The 22,334-nt window shown below is 35.3% G+C and overlaps 1 protein-coding gene and 1 non-coding gene across 2 annotated transcripts; both read left to right on the top strand.

The window, feature by feature from the left end:
• Positions 1 to 276: 276 nt before the first annotated feature.
• Smp_132050 (ran binding protein 9-related) lies at positions 277 to 17,942 on the top strand (the record flags this gene model as incomplete). The annotated part of the gene is made up of 9 exons (XM_018789420.1): positions 277 to 307; positions 2,072 to 2,265; positions 3,480 to 3,556; positions 5,797 to 6,253; positions 7,350 to 7,541; positions 8,564 to 9,073; positions 14,729 to 14,846; positions 15,485 to 15,844; positions 15,986 to 17,942. 9 exons carry the CDS (start codon positions 277 to 279, stop codon positions 16,582 to 16,584), a joined length of 2,538 nt encoding a protein of 845 aa, XP_018654865.1. The 3' UTR covers positions 16,585 to 17,942.
• A 1,984-nt stretch (positions 17,943 to 19,926) lies between these two features.
• Smp_tRNA_00331_Pseudo_CGA.1.1 lies at positions 19,927 to 19,998 on the top strand. The gene has a single exon. It is a non-coding gene (tRNA).
• The last annotated feature ends 2,336 nt before the right edge of the window (positions 19,999 to 22,334 follow it).

Raw genomic sequence — 22,334 nt, 5'->3', positions numbered from 1 at the left:
TCATTGAGATTATCTCATTTCGCACTTACTGTGTCTTTTAGTAGCGGATTTAATGAACGCAGTGGTCTTTTAAAATTCAGTATAGGTTATTTTTATTTTTAGATAGTAGTTGTAGTGGTCAGGAAGCAGCTTGTGTCCGTTCAGATGCATCTATTCCTCTGACAACTGGAATATATTACTTCGAAATAACGCTGCTTAATAAGGGTTCTAATGGGTAATTGGTTATTATCTTTCACTCTTGGGTTTCTTCCTAGTTGTCTGTCTGTTGGGGTCTCGATGAAGACTTCCAGCCTCAATAAATTTCCGGGTATGTCAGCAGTTTGTTTGTTCTGTCCAATTTAATGCAGTATTTCACGTTGATTTTCAGTCTCACTTCTACTTCACTGTCGAATCTCTTACCTAACTATCTTTTTCATGTAGTTCACATAACGAAACTGAATTATTAATCATATCGTCTGGGAGTATGTTTCTCAGCAATCGTTAACGGCTCTACAGCATATGTTCCGTAAAAAAATTGAATGTTGTTCTAATTTACATCAAAATTGAAAGGCTTAAGTTGCATCATAGAGTCGCTTTCGTGTGCAATAACTGGATCACGTGGCATAAATAGTATGTCCCTGCTACACTTCATTTATTTAAGTATAATCAGTTTTCTGCCCACTGACGTGTTTCTGTCGGTGGTGTTGGATCGAAAATCCCACTCCAGATAAGTGGATTTTAGATCCGAGTGCGATAAAAATCTTGCATTCAAAAGTGGTCTCACTTTGTTAAGGGTAATTCCAATGAAACCACTAAATGGAAGTTCACAATAGGTTTATTAGTACCACTGAAAGGAGTCTTGTTAATGATCAGATGCTATATACTGAATAGCCGTATAAGTCTGCTTAACTATTTTCAGGGAAAAGACATTTTTACTTGGAAGTACATCCAGCCATCTCAAATAAACTAATTTGCGTCTGAATATTGTAATATCAGGAAGGACTACTTAGCTTGCTGACGCATCACTTTCTACGTATTTCAATTCTTGCTATAAGGCTCAAGATAACCTATCGTCAAGCCTTTTGACTCTTCTTACAAGTGTAAGGGAATTTTCAATCCAAAATCCTAACACTTAGATTCACCATTGTCCTCACTTTGTATGTATTATATGAACATCTCATTAGCAATTAGGGAAAATTCCTCAAAGTACACCCTGTCGTAAATAAGAGTGAGCCAAACAATATTTTTGGCATAATCAAAGTTATCATGCACCGTAGATGTGTTTCAAACTTAATACTTTGAAATCGTATGATCCATAAATTGGAGACGAGTTTAGACAAAGACAATATGGTTACTTTTTCTCCCAGAGTTATACCTATATCTTGGTAATATTGATACAATCTCACGTCTATAAGCCTAGTATTACTGTGATGCCCTTTTCTCTATAGAAACCCTTTTCTTTCACTAATTCATAAGCCTTATCAAAAAGCATTCCAAATATGACCCCCAAGATACCTAATTTATCTAAAAAACTCGATCTGGCGTCGCCTAAATTTTGCTGTCTTACGGTTTCTTATTAGTATTTGATCTCACTGAAAGCACTAATTTAGTTTAGTGAAACATAAGTACATATACAAATAGTATATCATTCAATCGGAGCGCTAATTGTCCTCTTTTTTCATGGTCATATTCCCACCCAACTTATTCTTAATTGTTCTTTTTACTTTAGATTTATATTTATTTTAAGAGGCTGTAAATCCGTTTAGGCATCATCTCCGGTTGTTTGTGAACGGCATGATGACCAATGATAATTTAATTTTATGTTTTTCGGGCATAATTTACTCACAAATGTCAACGCTCATACTCACCATTCGATCTGCTGTACCACCTTTTTGTCAGTAATAATACTGGGATTGTTAATGTTACTATAGATCACGTTTTGCTTGGTATCTCTCTTTTTCTGTTTATCATTTATTCACACACACTTGTATCACCAAATATAGGGTACATACAGTGGTTAGCAGTTTCGCGAATTCCTTAGCTCATTTTTTCCGTATTAAAATCTGGCGCTTACTGAGCTTTTAAATTTCAGGTTCTGAAAATAATTCATTCGGCTATCAATCAGATGGTTGTGTTTATCATGGCTCACCCACATTATCGACAAAGTTCGGTCCTCGCTTCAATGAGAACGATATCATTGGTTGTGGTGTTGATTTCCTTTCACAAAGCTTGTTCTTCACTCGCAATGGCATCTTTTTAGGTAAAGCTTTTGAAGGAAAAGTACCGGTAAGTTGTGTATTGTAAACTTTCTAAACAATAAAAGTTTTCTACTTCTCACAATTTACTGAACTACACATGCAGTACGATATTCAAAAAGTGAACCAAGTTATTTATATATAAGTTTTTGCACTGTTTTATGCAAATTACAAAATAGGCCACAAACAGTCTAATATTTTATACAGTTGCGACAAGTTACATCAGCAGAACAAAAGACTTACCTAAAACAAATAAAAGGAGTGAAACCTCAAGTATGTAAAGTGGCAGGTATTTCGGGATGTAAGTGAAGGTAAAGAGTAGACCCATCTGAAGTGCAACACCGTTCTGTGTGGGTTCATGGCTATGTGCCACTGGAACTATACAGCTATTAGTACTGCTTGCTTGCCGATAATTCTTCTGATGTCATTTCTTGATAAAACCCATTTTGAAACTGTAAAGATTTTCACTAACTGTCTAAGCGAAAAGTTAAACTAATCAGAAGTATTTCCTCAACATGTTACGGTTTTCCACATGTTCGATTCTTTGTATTCCCCCGAATTCTGAGATTCTAAATTCCTTATAAATTATTCAATAACCAATCTTTTCTATTACCATTGATACTGTTACTGCCTCTACTATTCTGAGATTTGGCCTGATAATTTCATCTCTGTGGTAATGAGGTAATGAAACTTGAACCGATGTATGTACGTACCAGGTTTTACTTTGTGACTGACTGCTTTAAGAGTTGTCCACAAGGTTAGACGTCATTCTTATCTTCATTTTATTCTGTTCGATTTTCCTGTTTATATAGCATCAAGGAAAAGTGAGAAATATTGCTTAGTTGTATTGTAAAATAATATCAAAGTCTTTGTTTGCAAGTCATCCAATTTGTATTATGCTTTACGTTAGCGAGTCAATGATACGTATTATGCCCTGCTTTTGTATCGTACATCTTTTCAAAACTACGAAGTTAAAGTAACATATGTATCAGTACAGATAATTGTTAAAAATTAATGTGAAATTTGCAAATTAGTGTTGCCGTTACCTTGTAATTTACTGTACTACAAGGTATTAATCTAATGATCACTGTGTCAAATTTTCTCAGAAATGATCTATTTTAACATTTTTAGGTTGGTGCTGGTACACGTTTGTTTCCCACTATAGGGCTACAAGGTCGTGGAGTTCGAGTAACCACCAATTTTGGACAACATCCTTTTTATTTTGCTTTTGAAAACCACCTTAAGACGGAACGCATATCTCGTGAAAACAAACTGATTGAACGTACATGTAAAGAGGATTTAGCCGGAATAAAAATAAAAGAGTAAGTCATTATTATGGTGTTAAATAAAAACGATGATTTTCATAATAATCCCACTTTTACATGACGAAGAAGTAGTAAAAATGATTTAAAGATAGTGTTACGCTAGTTTTGCAAATATAAATGTCGAATAAAATAAATGTAAATAGTTTTCTCCTAAAAATCAATGTTTATCATGGATGCGCGATTCAGTCTGGGAAAAAGTTAAGGGCGGCTAAAGAAGACGTGGCATCGATCCATGAGGTAATTGTCAGTGCATAGATGCAAAATACCTAATTGTGGTCCACGTAGTTGTCATAACCAGTGATTAAACATTGGGTAGTATGGCTCAGAGTCAGCCGAAATGCTGCAGGTACACCCAGTCTTTATCTCCCCTCAGATCCTAAGCCTCAAAACTCATACTGTTTTCTTATCTCAGTCAGTTAGTTACAACGTAGCACCAGGCACATATATGCATCAGTCCAAGTTGCCATACCTCATTAGCACAACATGATGAACACCGAACTCATAGAAGTAGTTAATTCAGTGATGGTAATATATAAAAGAATGATTGCATATAAGAATATAGTACAGGAAGGAAGAAGCATATAAAGCGATTTAAATCTCATAGTTTAAAGGAAGACAGATAATGTATACACCTACATCATTCTGGTCGATTCTGAGCCAAATCACCCGGTGTCTCCAACCATTGGTTACGATAGTCATGCGGACCCCAACCAAGTAGTCTACATCTACCGACATTGCTCAAACCAGAAGTTAGTGACTTCAAAGATTGATGCCACGTTTTGGTTTGACCACCCCTAACTTTCTTCCAACCATTCCCAACACTAGTCAGCATTGTGCATCGTGGTAATCGGTGTTCAGGTATACGTAACACGTAGCCTAGTCATCTCAGTCGGTGAAGATTCATGACCTCATCAATTGATTTACCATCATTCCCTAGTACCCTGTGTCTAACCTCACTATTACTTACCTGGTGATCCCAGCAGATGCGAGCAATATTTCTAAGACATCTGTGATCAAATACTAGTAGCTTACGAGTATTTTCTGCTTTTAATGACCACGTTTCGCAGCCGTAAAGTAGAACAGAACGAACTGCTGAACAGTATACTCATCCCTTAATTGATAGACGGATATCTCGCCTTCGCCAGTTTTCTTATCTACACCTAATCTTTTCTACTGTCACTGATAGTATTACTACCCCTTTCTCTGGGATTTGTCTTGATAATTGTTAATGTGGTCTGAAAACTTGAACCGATGGTAATTAATTAGTTCATTAGTTACTTGGATATGATCCACACTCTGATGATATTACCCCGTCCTCCAAGCTTAAGTAAGTGAAAGATGGCTTGTACCCCGAAACTCAGTGGTCGGAAGTCTAACTCCTTAAGTACTAAGCCACCGCTCCCCGTTGGGACCGACCGAGTTCGGCAAAGTATTCTTAGTGTTTAGTAGACATATTTCTTAGATCCTTATCGCTCAGTGGTTGAATATAACTACCCATTCTTGTGAATACCCTTGGCATTTACACCAAACATAGGGTAGTATAATACCGTGTGTTCGGAAGGCAGTTAAGTTATTACTGATTGCTCATAAACCTATGTTGGCTATAAACTACACAATTAACATTTTATTTCGCTCAAGATGTCCTTTAAGTGGTTTTCATTAAGTCTGTCAAGGTCTTTCGGCTGGCATAAGTAATTGACGGCACAGTAAGATAATTGTGGGTGATAATATTGGAGATTCCAGGTTGGTGATCTTTAATCACCAACTTAACTTTTATTATATACCCTTTTACTTTCTTCATAAAGAGTGGCTATAACTTTCTTAACTGAGAGAGCTCTTCTGGTTGTACATTTCAGTTCCACCCCCATCATTACTCTTCTTTTTTTCCTTCTTTTATATATACACATCTTCCTTCTCCCATTCTCATTATTTTGTGTGGCGCATATGTATCCGGTGCCCTTTGTACCAATATATATGTGATTAAATAAAATAAAAAATATATACCCTTGGAAACTAGTCTTCTGTAGTTTTGTGCGTACAAATCTCAATGTGTTTAATGATGTAGTATGGGTATTGATAGTATTTAGAAATTTATTCTAGCACCTGATAGATAATCTTCAGTCACTATATTAATTAACAGGCATACTCATTTCACCTATACATGGTATATAGTGTTAATTCTTAGATTGTTTTGGTAGCTTACTACATGTTAAGTTTGTTTTTACGATTGACCACAGACTTGTATCTGGATACCTCGTTCATCATGGTTATGTTGCAACAGCCAAAGCATTTTCCTATTGGTCCAACCTCGCATCCTCTGTTCAGAATTCCGAATTTCAAAAAGACCAGATACAGATTTTCAATGGAAAGATATCGAGTCGGTCAAATTTAGTATCTAGTTCATCCGAAACGAATGTCGATTTACATTCGAATGTAACGTACAAGGAATCTAATCCTTCTGTACTCCAGCGCCGTCATAGCGACAGTTCTTGTTTAGCCCCAGAAATTGCTAACTCTCATTTAGGTCAACTCCCTGGTATTGCAAGTATGCTGCACAGAAGACGATTGCGAGCATTGTGCCGACGATGCCAATATGGGAGAGCTGCTGCTACCCTAAATCGCTTCTATCCCCAAGTTCTTGAGCGTTGTCCAGAACTACTAGTTCAGCTTCGTTGTCGGCAGTTTATTGAAATGGTAAGTTTTCGTTTCTGTTTTTGCGTTAAATACAGTTCAAACTATTTACAAGCCCATAAGTTTCTCTATCCTCTTCGAAAATTGAAGTTTTCCGTTGACTAAAAGTGAGTAGGTATCATCGTCCTGGAAGATTTGAATAAAAAGCCCTAAGAGTATATGTTACTAACTTATATAAAATAGTGTATTTTGTTCACCTGAATATTCTTCCAAACTCCTTGTAGAGAATTGAGATTGTTATACAAATTGAAATAGAATTATGTGTTAAATTTCCATCACCTGCATCAATAACAAATAAAATGAAAAAACTTGTATAGTATTGAGGTACAGTTGTTCTAAATTAGCGCAAATTATTTCATCAGAACTAACTAGTTAGTCTTAGTAATTTCACAACTCTAGCTTCAGACTTTATCAGACATGAGTTAAGATGAAAAACGATTGCTATCTGACTGTATTTTTCTATTTTTTGCATCAACAGTAAAATTCACTTTTGGTATGAGTAGAAGATTTTGTTCTTATTTTTATTGTATGCTTTAATACGGACTCTTCTCGGGTTTATCAAAAAAGTTTTCTATCTTTTCTCGATAGGATTACTTCGTGTGGTTCATATCTTAGTACCGTATCGTACTTTCATATTATAAATAAAATAGGTATAAATAATATTGTACTTAGTCATCCTGTCACACTTTCTGTATTTATTTTAATTACCATTATTCATCCTTTAATGTGATTCTAAAGTATCAATAATTCACTGTTTAGTTAATAGTTAGTCGACAGTATAATCTTTTCATTCATAAACTGTCATGGCTGGAAGAGCTGTTCTTAGCTACAAGGTATTTAACAGATATTTTGTTACAGTTTGAATGGGTTTAAGATTTCTTAACCTTGCCCTTCTGGTTTACCAAATCACGGATAAACTTGTCCTCGATTCAGTATTCCATAACCACTAAATTCAGATTAATTCTCTGACCTTCTAAAAGCTCGGATTCAATTTCCAATAAATTATTCCAGTTACTAATTAATTCGCTCGAGACTTTTAAAAAATCTGTCCATTTTTTTATCATGTATCAAGTAATCTTCATCAATAATTTCTGTCCAGATGCGTCGTCATGCTGTCAGACGTGGTCGTAGTCATACATCCAACTCAGGAAGTGATTTAAACGATTCCAACTCAACTACGGCTCCACCAAAAGTTCAAAGAGTGTCTGGGTCTCTTCATGTTGGTTCAGGGTGTTGTGTAACCAATAAACAGGATAAGTTATCTCAAGATAACTCTAGTTCTGTTCAGATGGTATGTTTATTCTTTTGTGCCAAATCTCTGAAGGAAACCGTTTTTTTTATTGTTCCCTTGATCCTATAAGACACAAGTGTGACAGTGAAAAATTTCTTTATCAAGAAATATATGAAGTTCATGATCAGTATAACCAAAAACAGTATTCCACTGAAGATTAAAGCTGTCTAATTATCAAAAATCTACGTAGAACATTTATGCTTCCTATGTCACTTAAATTACACTGCTTTAATTGAGATTAATACCAGAAACGCTACTGACAACAAAACATTACACTTTGTAGGATTAGTCTCTATCCATAGAAGTTATGGGTTTCTATATGTATCACTCTAAGTCGCCACTAACGTCAGTGAGAAGCTAAACGAAGTAGTAAAAAAATGAAAGACAATGTATAGAGTGATAAGTTGTTCATAGTATGGTGGGTGGCAATAGGTAGATTCATCTGCATCATTTCAATCGACTTGAAAACGTATAATCTGAAAAAAACATTCATCTCATACGTTTCAGACCACGTCATTATCCATAAGTGTTGACGTTATTATTTGACTGCCACTAATCTTTTGACAACTTATTCGTGCTCCAACGAAAATGCCACGTTTAGGTAAGCTATGTTTAAGCTTTCTTAACACGTAGCTAGCAAATGTAACTCTACTATTGTTGTTGTAACCACCGATACACAGTTGTCCTGCGGAATCATTTATCGAAACGAGAAATACATTCAAAAGGTCATTTTATCACTACTCACGGTGTTCCAAATACTAGGATTTACCAACATTCGTGCTATCTGTGAAGTTTAATTAATGGAAGGATTTTCGAATGGGGGACATCATCCTTATATAGATCACATAAAGATCGTTCCTCCACAGATATATTTATAATTAGTTTATAGAGCTGATCTTTATCTGGCTTATTACCTTTTAGGTTTTGGATATTTATTTGCTGAATATGAAGTATGTAACTAATCGTTTACCCTTGCAAAGTTCTTTTTGTAATTTTTTTCATTCATGTAATCTTTGGTTTAGGTCGTTGAGAATGGCCTACCACCCTTATCAATGGATGTAGATCCAGAAAATGTGCTCAAAGTGCCCTTTCTAGAAAATGCCGTTAAAGCGGTGGGACAAAAAAGCAAAGTAGATCAGGATTGCAATCTGCTTACAGAACTTGATGATGATTTGGAGACGGCTGATGTTGAAGACGAAGAGGATGACGACGGTTTTGGAGTTGATGATGATACAGGTGTGTGCATTGACACTCTTTTGCCCCATACCAATTCAAAAGTCAAACTCTCTAGTAATGGGTCATATTTACCTTCAGGAATGGATGCTGATAATGGAATGTCGTTTGCAGGATCAACATCTAAGCCAACAACAGATGTTTCTTTCACTTCATCTACGAATTCAGAATTGGACAATGATGATGAAATGCGATGCTTGCTAAGACATGTTCAGTTTGGTCGATCGCTTGTAAACTTAGTTAAACAAGTTCGAGCAAAAACGGGTGGTTTATCTTTAGAAACCGAACGTTTACTGCAGGTGAGGTTATTAGTTGAGAATCTATTCATTAAATTGTTTTTCTTTATCATTATTGTTTCTACTCACTCACTTCAGCTTTTCATTCATTTCCTCAACCGATTTTAGTTTTCACAGTAACCTGTGTGTCTTCATAATATTCTTGGGATATCAAACTTATTTCTATGTCTTTTGTAGTTGCTTCCGTATGATAGATTTTATGAATGAAGTGCCTTAAGTATTAATCTCTATAATCATCCGACACATACCTAAATGTCGTAAACAGCGAACCTGGGGAAACCAGGCCGTCTCCTGACCTGGACATGTATGTACTGATCAATATTAACCCCCCATCGGGTTTTAGAAAATCCTTATTAAGGACGCTCAATTTGGTTATATTTCTTGACCTTAAGATTTATTTACATGGCGGCCTGTTTAAACATCTGGGCTACCTGTTCCTGTCATCTAGATATTTCAACAAGTTATCTAATTTCGTGGGTTTCTGAAAAGTGTAAGACCTTTCGCTGTAAAGGTTACAGAAGGCCTAATCAGAGATATCGTGGTTGCTGGCAATATGCAGCGAGAAGAATGTACATTATCCAGATGTCGATTGACTGGGCTGCTAACTTCTAACTGGCGATCACTCAATATTTATCGTCAGGAAGGACGAAGAAGTAAGAAACCGAAACTTATTGAAGTACTTTGTGCTGAGAATTCTATATTGTACCAAAAATATAATATTGAATAAAGCTAATAATAATAATAATAAAAAAAGATAACATTAAACTCTGTTTGTCACTATAATCCTCACCAGCGAAGCGCATAAATCTTGTGAAGGATCTCTACTCAACTTTTATCGGTCGAGTAAAAGCTTATGGTGAACTATCTTCAAAATAGCCAAATTCATGTGTTCATCTGGGTTGCCATCTTTCTCCATTTTTGTCGAAGAAATTGTTATGGAGGTAACGTTTTCATCGTCTAAGGTCTTAGGAATTGATGTCCTATCATAAGATCCCCTCGTTGACTTAGAAACGCTCATACGATGTAGTCCTCTTCAGTGAAGGTGCTTACAAGATGCGGAGTTTTCTGGTCACTTTGAGCAACCATCAAAACATGTTCAGGATGACCTCTCCCCCTAAGTAGTAAGTGTTGCCTCAGCACTGGTCTCCCAGATTGATCTCAGGGAGTGAAGTAGTTGAGTACGTTGACTAATTCAATTTTCTTACGAGTTCCATCAGCCCTGTAATGTTAATATCTGACGAAATCTTAGCTTGTAATCAGAAAGCTCCATTTGCTTTTACCAACTCCCTTATGAAGTAGGCGATGTTTTGTCTTTTAACCAAATAGTGAGTAAACAGCTCAGCTATCCACTATGTATTACTGTATAGCTGTGAAACATGCTCTATGAAAGTAAAAGATATGTATAGGCTACAAGTTTTTAATTATCGATGTTTTCAAAGCATCGTTTGTGTAATGTGGGACCAAGTACACAGTGCTGAGCTTTAGAATAAGGTACTGAGTGAAGACCGGAAATCGATTAGTGCCGTTGTGAATCCTCATCAGTCGAGGTGGTTAGGACACAAGCTATATGTCTACCCAACCACCATTCACTTTGACGTGTAATTTCAGTTGTTATAGAAGTAAGTTTGGAAAAAGCTCGGAGCAGGAAAACCAAGACATAGTATCAATCTATGACGTTCCTGACTGTTAGTAGATCCAGACCACCGGAATGGAGTTTGCGCGGTAACTGCGATTAGTGATTGGCGACTGAGTGACATAGAATAGATGCATTTACTTCTTCCTCTGTATTTAGGGTTTTAGCACTCCATTTATACCTTTTCAATCTATTTCCGCGGACTATGTTCTTAATGTTCAATCTTTTTCACTACATTATTTAGACTTCTTTGCTATTCGTTACATTAATTTCATCACGTGTTGATATAACATGAGGACAGGGGCTAATACGCTTTCGTGTTAGGTTCCACACTGACTGACCAACTGACTTATTCACCAGAATTTTCTTGTGGAAGCTGAAAAAAAAGTATTTTTGATTGCATTTACTATCTTTAAGAATGGTCACCAAACTCAAGAAAGTTTATGTCTTTCTTAATCATCTTTGTTAAATTCTATACTAGCCAATTGAAAGGCTTCCAGAATAATTTCTGTAAAGAAATACATACGGTTTTTTAAATCTTAAAATAATACAGTTATTTGTGTAGATTCGCGGTAAACACAGATGATTAAGAGTATTTACGTGCAATCACTATTACAACCTTTCGTATGGTTTTTATTAACCGATTTAAATATATATATATAAAAAAACGTTAGTGAAACGTAGTGTCTTAGACAGAAACACTTTGCATTATACGATAAGTTATCTAAAATTGGGATGAAAAATATTTGCTTAAAATTATTACGTATTGAGGGTATTAGTGTAGATTACACTTTCTTATTTTATTAATTTCTATATAGTTGTATCTGTATTACACTTAATATCACAATATCAGTTACATATTCTTAATTAATTAATTATTTATTTAAACACATAAATATCGGTACAAAGGGGCACCAGATATATATGCGCCACACAAATCTCATTTCGTTTGTGTGAGGGCTGTGATACTGCCCAGGTGCCCAAGCCGAAGCACATGGTTTTCTTAGGGTGTCACACCCGGAGCCTTCGACCTAAAGATCCGATCCACAAGGCAGTGGAGCATCATGAAGAAATGCAGTCCTATGGTAGCCGTTGACCAATAATTGGTTCGTACTCCATTTGTTCCTTCAGGATCTTGGAGCCCATGTGCACTATTGGTTTGGGATCAGGGTTTTCCAACTTCCCCAGGTGTATGCTTCGTGTCCACCAACCCGGTAAAGTGCCGAACAACACCCCCGCCACGAGATGGCAGCGAGTAGGACTTCCTTAACAGTGGCTGAATACGCGTGGCCGTGTGAGAGCATTTCGAGAAGTGAAGCGGACTTTCCCCACCCTTGGCCGTACCAGGGCATTTGGGGCTTCTTAGTTATATAATAACACAATTATTTAAAATATGATTTAAGGAAAATATTGTCTTATTCAACTGAATTTTCAGTTCTACTTATTATTTCGAGTTTATGTGTGCTGATATTTTGATAAATTTTATATCTTAGTTAAGTAATTAAAATGATAATTATTTCATCATGTTCTTACATTGAATTTGTGAATGTTTTAATCTTCCCAAATTCAAAGATTCATTTTGTTAATGCACTCTATATGTAGTCGTGAAAATTGTTTACTTATTTACATAACATCAAATATATAGTGTTTTAACTAGAACATAGATCAAATATAATCTGATATAAATTCAAATAACTTTTCAAGAATAATTTATCTCAACTATACAATTTTAATATGCACCAATCAAATTACACTTGACGGAGAAGCTTTGGAGGATGTGGAAACCTTTAAATATCTGGGCAGCATCATTGATGAACACGGTGGATCAGATGCAGATGTGAGGGCGCGGATCGGCAAAGCAAGATCAGCATATTTACAACTGAAAAACATCCGGAGCTCAAAACAATTGTCAACCAACACCAAGGTTAGAATTTTCGATACAAATGTCAAGACAGTTCTACTGTATGGGACGGAGACGTGGAGAACTACGAAAGCCATTATCCAGAAGATACAAGTGTTTATTAACAGCTGTCTACGCAAGATACTTTGGATCCGTTGGCCAGACACTATCAGCAACGAGCTACTGTGGGAGAGAACAAACCAGATTCCAGCAGAGGAAGAAATCAGGAAGAAGCACTGGAAGTGGATTGGGCACACCTTGAGGAAATCACCCAATTGTATCACAAGACAAGCCCTCACATGGAATCCTGAAGGTCAAAGGAGAAGAGGAAGACCAAAGAACACATTACGCCGAGAAATAGAGACAGACATGAGAAGAATGAACAAGAACTGGATAGAACTAGAAAAAAGGCCCAGGACAGAGTGGGTTGGAGAAAGCTGGTCGGCAGCCTATGCTCCATTGGGAGTAACAGGCGTAAGTAAATTTGGTAAAAAAAGTAAAATACAATTGTAATGCTCTCACATGGCCACGCGTATATAGCCTCTGTTAGGGAAGTCCTACCCACTGTCTTCTCACGACAGGGGTGTTGTTTACGAAATTGAGAGGACAAAAAGCGAATGTCCGGCGCTTTAACTGGGTTGATGGACACGGAAGGTCCACCTAGGGGAGTTGGAAAACCCTGATTCCAAACCAATGATGCACATGGGCTCCAGTATCCTGAAGGAACAAATGGCGTACTTGGTATTTTTATTGATACACCTTTTTTGCACATATACTATTTGTACTTTATCTTGACTATTTAAAACTTATTGTTAATCACCTAGTACTTTGTTTATGTACTCGACCTTAAACCATACAGTTTTTGAAAGGAATTTCCTTCTCGTATCATATTGTCCTGTCTCTAATCTACACTAGAATTTGTCTCGATAATATCATCTCTCTGTGTGTTTCGATGTAGTGTGACAATTTGAGTCGATGTATGTATGTGCCAAGTCCTATGTTACATATAACTGAATGTAAAGACTTGTGATATCACTATTATCCGAGTGCCCACTACGTCAAAAGTATAGGTAACGTGGAATTGAAAGCAGATGATATTTTTGGTTGAAAAGGAACTTCAGTAATCATCAAACTACAACTCTCAATCTATTAGCATAATAATAATGATAATCAATAATTAATAAGTAGTTATTTTAAGAAATTAAATATTTCATCTAGTTCATACATGCATTGGCTGGGGTCTGAGAGATGGTGCAACACAGTGGCTAGAGACGTTATCAAATATGGCTCAAAATAGAAGCCAGTGGCGAGCCTGCTGTAACCTTCTTTTAATTTCTTCATAAAGAGTGGTTCTAACTTTCTTAACTGAAAGAGTCTTCCGGTTGTATATTTCAGTCCCCCTTATCTTTTCATCCTTTCTCTTCCTATTTTCATTATTTTGTGTGGCGCATATGTATCTGGTGCCCTTTTGTACCAATATATATGTGTTTAAATAAATAAATAATAAATAATACGTGCACATTAATTCTTTCACACTAAACTTTTTAAATAAAGTTTAGTTTATAGTGAATTAATCAAATTTTGTCTCTTGTTTATTTATGGTCATAGTGTTTTGTATAAAAAAAAACAGTTGGAAAAAAAATATCTCCAGCGGTGAATTCTTTTCTTTCTGGATTTATTTTATTTACAATGTGATTAGAATTATGTTAGCCATATGAATAATTTTCTTGTCCATTATATTTATAATTGTACTTTAGGAGAATTTCTTCTCAATCACTTTTTTATTTCCTATGAATTACTAGTATATCAAATTTGAATTATGTTAATCTTATTGGAATATTGATTTTATTTTCCGTTCAATCGTGGAACTATGTGAAAAATATCTTGGTTTCTAATCTGAGTTAATGCTTAGTATGAGTATAGTCGTCATGTTATGTGTTCTCCTCTATGACTTTTTTTTCAAACAGAACTTTTACGGGGAATGCTTAAATCTTGTGTTGATATTTTTTTCTGACAGTTCAGTAGGTAATAACTGAATAAATTCGTTTTTATCCAAAAATTATCATCATCACCATAATTTTCTAAATTTCAGTATTTTTTTTCATTGAAAAAATGTTTTATTTAGGAATCTGTTAGTTTATTGGCCTATCCATCACCTACATCAAAAGATTGTCCTTTACGTGGTTTACTAGATCCAGTATGGAGAGATACCATAGCCAGTGTTATTAACAGTGCTGTCTTAAGTAAGTATAACATTTGTGTATTATTAGTAATAACAAATATAATTTAGTTAAGATAAAGTGAAAGGAGTTATTCAAAATTTCCATTTTTAAGTTTGTATTCATTGAAAACCAGAGAACGTATTTTATCACTACTTTGTTTTAGGGTAGGATTCTCCAATCTTTTCCCACTCAATGTATTACATGGAATCAAGCTCAGGACTTTTAAGGCCAGGTGACAATTAAAACACTTTCAGGCCATTGAGTTGGGATCTAGTGGTTCCTATTTTTTCTAAAATGTTTTAAAATCTATCCTAGAAGTCTCTAGTGCGTATTATATTGTTATTCAAGGAATGAGCGTTATGGGTATTTGATTATTGTTAAGATGCCTTTCTTTGAAGGTTTGCTTGTATTCTATACACCTAACAGATTCGTTGATTAACGTAGACTTTCTTAAAGTGAACAATATCGTTATTTTAATTATGGTCTTTGATTTTCCAAAAATTAATCAGGTTCTTATTTGGTTAAAAATTTATTTTTAAAGATATTTAAGCATTTTTCGAATTATTTTTGGAAATCTCCTAGTCAGTTACATCATCACTAACTGTGGAATTTTACTTATACTAAAATATTGTTTTTCTTTAATTATTCACCTTTCACAGAGGCTCATGATCTCCCAGCTCAACCAGCGCTCGAACACGGTCTTCGTGCATTGCAGCGTTGTTTCCAAGATAAGAATTTTGTAGAAGCCCAAACTCTTGGCCACTTTTTACTGTATCACTTGACACCCGCTCAGATAGCGAAAGCAGACGAAGAGGTCGCGGCTCTAGAGGCTTCTATAGAGCATCAAGGTGTAAAACGTTTAAGATCTTCACCTTCACAATCAAATAGTGACCAAATTAATGATCCTGATGACAATACTTCTTCTGGTTCTCATAGCAACGAAATCAATGGTCACAATGCAATCCGACGTAGAGCTCGTCGTCGGAGGCGAAGGCGAGTTGACGGGACCGTATCAGAAAGTCAGTCTTCTGAACACACTGATGAGTGCAACTCTTCAGTAGAGGAAGTCAATAAAGATGATGAAGAGGAGGAGGAAGATGAAGAAGGGCGTTGTAATTCTGAGGATGACGACGATGATTTTGACAACGATGATGATGAAGAAGACGGTTCATCAGCTGTTCCTTCTCGCCGACCTAACACACGTAGTAGCCAAACAACATCAGTTGGAGCACAAAGCGATAGTGGTTTTTCTGAAGGTAGGGGTTCAAATGGTGGTTCATCTGGCCGAAATCATTCTACTTGTTCTTCGAATACTGCTTCACTTACACCTACTGGAACTGTAGCACCAAATATCCGCCTTGGTCGCCAGACCGATTTAACTCGATACCTTCCTTCACTTCTATATTCTAATCATGCAAGACTGATAACGTCCGTTTCAAGTTCTCCAGTCCCCAATCTTCATCGTTCAAGTGCCCCTAGTCGTCGTTTTACAACATTAACTACCTCTGCTCGTATTGACAGTAATCATTCCCGTAGATGTGAAACAGTAGATAGTCATTTTGATTCTGCTTTTCGCGGTCTATTATCAATGTCATATCCTCACCGTGCAGAATTTCTTGCAGCTATGGATGACGCTTTAAAAGCATATGCTGGACCCCTTTTACTCACTGAAGATGAACAAATTGTTGCATCCAATCCACAACACGAATATTTACAACGTGATCCGCCATCACCTACTGGTGGAGGTTCTTGTACTTAACAATTTTACCCCAAAAATTATTCACTTTCAGGATTGTACATGATAATTTTCCGAAAAAAGAAAAAGCAATTATTGTTCAGTCCTCTCACATATTTGATCATTTCTACAACAAACAAATAAAAATTTATCAAAGTCAACTCTTTATTTTCTGTCTCAATATTTAATATTTAGTTTTGAATTTTTCTTCTCTATTTATTCACAACTGTACAAAATGTGGATATTGTTGTACAACAACCAACCTAGTCATCATACGCTATATAAATTAATATTCTGTCCTCACAAAGAAAAGGTTAATTCATTTTCGATCTTACTAACTTATCTGTGTTGAAGTTTTTTTGTTTCACCCTTGCTGTCAATGTGATTAATTCTATTTTGTGTTCCTCTCTCCATTACCGTTAACACATGCTGGTTATAAACCACGGAATTTTGTTTTTTTTTCTCTCAATTTTGCAATCACAGCCAAACGTTCACAAACACCCGACTCACTGTAACTCTTATTTTTGATTCAGTTCAGTAATTTTTAACGATCAATTACTTCATGTAAGAGTGGTGGTAGTTGTATTTCTAAGTAAAAGTTCCATTTCTGTTATGCAGGATAAATCGACTGAGGGTGATATGATTGCTCATTTTGTTCCTTCTTCAATAGAGGAAATGCCATTTTAGAACTGTTCTATTAAATGATTCAGTTTTGCCTAACCTTTAGTTGTATCAGAGAAAAAACTATCACTATTAATTTATCGTTGTGAAATAGAGAAAAATTATTCATATGCCGTTTGGGTGTTGTTACTATTATAAACGATGTGTTAAACAAATAGATATAATATAAGGAATGTCTGGTTTCGCATAATTTATCTGACGATAACAACAACTGAGATTTATTCTTTTACTTCACTTCCTCTTTCTCCCACGGTCTCTTTGCATTTTTTTTGTTTTTGCCCTGAATAAACAAAACCCAACACTCGTGGTAGATGAAGAGATAAATTGTAAACGAGAATTCAGCACTTTAATTTATGCCAAGTAAACAACTGAAAAGTAAAGTTTTCAGTGGTTGTTTCCTACTTTTCCTTTCTTCATTTTTCTTTCTTCTCCCACTTGCTGTTTTCATAGTTGTTGTTATTATCTTTGTTTGTTTGCATCCTATCGATCTTTTTCTGGAGTTGAATATATACATATGCTTTTTTTTCGTTTTAAATTCATATTAACATTTTAATTGACCTGCATTACTTATTGTTTCCTTCATAATCGTTTTCGTTGTTCATAATGATAATATTATCAATAATGGCAATGACAATACTAGTGATATATATATATATATATATATATATATATATATAATGAATACAAAGTATTGTTCACCTATTGGGTTATCTTTTTTCTTTAGTACGTATTTTTTAGTGAATGATTAGTGATATTTTTCATCCGAATGTTTGTGTTCACATAAGAAAAAAGATTTCACTGATTGTTGAACTAACTTTTGAAATTTTTATCTGTCCATAGAAGAAATATAGTAGTAATTGATAGTAGAGTTTACGACTATTTCATCGATATCCTATTCATTATTTAAACAATAATGTCCAGTTGACTAAATATAGTAGACTGATTATGTTTAATTCATTGATGTCTTTTCATATTAAAAGACATAATAGCTGATCAGTAAACTAAGATTTCCTGTTTGGTAATAATGGCACACTTGTATACAAAGCTATTAAGACAAAGTAAAAATGGCATGTCATTTATAAAGCATAAGTGGCTGTAACATACGGGTTTCATAGGTCATAGCTAATGACCAATTCATTTAAAACTTGGCTAACATACTTTGTTCATACCCTTCATATATCAAGTTTATGAGAAAATAAATTTGTACATATTTTATCGAATAACATTTAAAACAGTGCATCACTCTTTATATTCTAAATGTTTTAACGAATGACTTATGCATTAGGTAGATGTAGATGTAAGTTACTTACATATATTAACATTCAATTCGATATCTATTTCGTCTAGGCATTATAATTTTTGCTGATATGTTAGATATTGCAGTAATTCAATTTAGTATCTCATTGAAATTTACTGAACCGGTCGTTTCCTACTTAAACTAAGTTTATTGGTCTATAAACTTAACCGATTTATGTCCATAGTTTACATTTGTGGTAATGAAAATAGAGAAATTACTGAAATTTGGTTAAGCGATGGATTGGTAGATGTGTACGGTTTTGTGTGTGCGATGAAAGGATAAACGAAGTGGTTAGTGAAATATTGTCAATACTTGATTTCTAAGTGGTTTCTACGTCTTATTTGTGACTAGTTCCAGTAAGTGTACTCCGACATTACTGGCCACATCAAGCTAACTTAAGCAAATTAACATCCTCACATGGAACATAATAATAGGAGTCATATACAGAAAATGAACCGTGTCAGTTTTAAGAAAGTCACCCACCAAAGACAATGGAAGATGGTCTGGCAGTATCATTAGTTGAATGGCGTTTAACTTCTGTACCATTGGGTACCGTCCCAGTGGTCTAAGGGTTAAGAGTTCGCGCACGAGACTGAAGGCCTTATGTTCGATTCCCAGTCTCGGGGTCGTGAAAGCTCACTGTCGAGGAATCCGATACTAGGATGGAACCGCTGCCCAATGCTTCCAGGTTTTCAATGGTTGTCTAACATAGATCTCGGTAAGGTGAATAGCTTTTTTCTCTGTTTATGATATCTATTCTGTCCGTCGTTGTACATCATGGCTTGACATTTACTAGTTTGTCATTCATATTATCAGTTATATACATATTTCAACTTACATTTGTATTTAAACGATTTCAAAGCTTTTCTCAAAGTCTATTTAATAACATGATCTATTCATTCAAATACTTCAGGACTGAAATTTTATTATTTATCTATTAGCAATGCAATATTTGGAAGCATTTTATTGTCATGTTCAAATCGACAAGTTTGTTGCTTGACCATAGACACTTTTTAACTATACTATGAAGATGTTTAAACAAAATCTCTTTATTATCAGAAGGGGTTTTGTGGAGATTTTAGTAATTTAATAGAGTTGAGATGATGAGTCAATTGAAGCTAGACCACCATGGAAAACCTGGAAGCACTGGACGGCCGTTTCGTCCTATTATGGGACTCCTCAGCAGTGCGCATCCACGAACCCACTCTCGCGGGATTCGAACCCAGGACCTACCAGTTTCGAGGTATTTCCTGGAGTTCTAGTGAGAAGCAGTAACCGGTGGAGTTCAACCAGGTCTGTTGTGAGATAGGAACTCACTGATGACATTGGTGAATGGTTGCTCAATTTCGTGAATCAGTTGAAGTTAGACATTAACACCGTTGGATGCCAGCTCAGTGGTCTATCGGTTAAGGGCTTCGGCTCGAAACTGGTAGGTCCTGGGTTCGAATCCCGCGAGAGTGGGTTCGTGGATGCGCACTGCTGAGGAGTCCCATAATAGGACGAAACGGCCGTCCAGTGCTTCCAGGTTTTCCATGGTGGTCTAGCTTCAATTGACTCATGATCTCAACTCTATAAAATCTCTTTATTTTGAATGCTTAATGATTTCTTCCTACATGTTGATTGTGGGTTTTTATCGTATTACATAGTATAGAAAAGATTTAGTGTTATGAATCATCGACCTACTTTTTGCTAACTTAATATTTTCAGTAATTATTTGGTGGGTAGTTGTTTTCTGAACAATGTACATCTGTGCACATCTATTGACAGTCATTTCGTATTGAAATCACGTTATCCAGTAATCCTTTTAGTGGCTTTAAGTTTGTTTGTTGTGAAATTTTAGCATCGTAGTGTGAAATAAAACTTAATTTAACTGATATGACCACTAGATTTTAAGTGAATACGGGGGTATAGGGCAATAAAATATTTTTTTGTGGTTACTAATTTCTTCGTAGACAGCGGTTCATGACATATTCGGTTTATGGTGTCTTTTACATGGTAGCCTACCTTTTAAATAATAATTCTATAATGAGACTTTGCTTTCTATTCTGCATACGAGTACAACTTTATAGGGTAAAATGTTTAATCAATCATTAGGTGCTTATCCTACTTAAGACATACCGCTAGTTAATCATATAAATTTACTACTAGGCCAAACGGTTCTTCGTTTTAGTACTTGTTCAATCTTTATATGTACATGATTATTAGTGAATACTTAAATATATTTGTTGGAATTGTTGGGCAAGTATTATCAAGGTTGAGTGCAGAGCTTTACGATTTTTAAGTAGCTAAATAACCAGCTTTAATCAGTTGCGATACTTAGATCATCAGTTCGATTTACATAATGACACCCTGTGTTTCTAACTGAAGGTTATGACTGGTGGTGCAGTCAATAATGATACAGTTGTCACTTATGGCATTAAATGATCGTCATATGATATGGTGAATTGATTAAATTTAGAAATGCAAACCATTGAATTGCAAGTCAGTGGTTTAAGGATATTATAGTCGTTACGGAACTTGAACTTCATTTGGTTTCGTGTTGATTTTTGAAGTGGCGTATTAATAAGCAGTAGCCTCAACCTATGATGAAACACTGGTTCTCCGTTTTCACTGTTCTTCTTGCTGATGTCAGATGGTGAAGAAAATTAACCTTTAAATGGAACCGATATCCTTAAACTACCTAATTATGAAACAACCTTCCAGTCGAGCATTTCTTTTGCATTTTTTTAAATAGTTATCTAGTTTGTAAGAGATGTGTCTTATTATCATTGTAACGGACTAGGTCAATAACGGTTTACAATAAGGGTTTGTGGATATCGTCAAACTTTGTACCTGTATATTACTTATCAACCTTAGCTAACTGACATTAAGAATATTAACCAGTAGGTGATAAATCTGTAGTCTGAGGGTTAATCCCTACCGAAAAGACCTTATCGTTCTGGGTTTCAATCTAGGTCGAGCAATAAACGTCTGTAGTGCCGTGCTTCATTAATAGTTCACTTCGGTAACCGTTATTATACCAATCTTAACGGTGTATAAAATCAGAAGGCAAAAGGAAGCGGCAACTACATTTTTATTGATGAATGATGCAGACCAGAAAGCTGCGGGCACATTAGCAAGTGTGAGCGAGCGAAACAAAGATGATGCATGGTGGAGATGGCTGGGAAGCCAACTCGCTATGAGCAAGCATTACTCAATATTTATAATCAGACAAAAATGAGTGACAGACATATGATGAATAAGATACGAAGTGTGCGCTCATATACGCTCATATAAAAAAGTAGTCAAAGTTAATAAGCGAATAATTAACAAGATCAAAATATGACTCAATATGAACAGGCGAATTGGCTTGGCCAGAAGCTAGAATAAAGTATATGGGCTTAACATGACAACCGATACTACACGTCCACATACTAGGATGAAACATCTATCTAGTGCATCTTGATTTTCAACAGTTATCTTGCTAAATTCAGTCTATGATCTAAAATTATAAAATTTCAATAATTCAAGTTTTATATCAGTGATTGTTGTTTAAATGTCTTCGTTGTTTTTTTTTAGTGAACTCAGAGCACACATAATTTGATTAGTCTGTAATGTTTAATACTACTGAACGACTTTTGTAATTGACAAAATGGTTCACTTCTAATTTTAAATGGCTTGTGTAGATAAAGTTATTATTATACTCATACATGTATAATAATTGAAGTTGAGAGAAATTAGTAGATATAACTGAACTAATGTCAATAAATCCAAGCTTATTAACTAATTTATTAATGTAGCTTAATAACCAATGACA

This window comes from Schistosoma mansoni, chromosome W (genome assembly GCF_000237925.1).
Source record: "Schistosoma mansoni strain Puerto Rico chromosome W, complete genome".
NCBI classification, from domain to species: domain Eukaryota; kingdom Metazoa; phylum Platyhelminthes; class Trematoda; order Strigeidida; family Schistosomatidae; genus Schistosoma; species Schistosoma mansoni.
The sequence above is the reverse complement of the archived record's forward strand: the minus strand, read 5'-3'. Positions and strand labels throughout refer to the sequence as shown.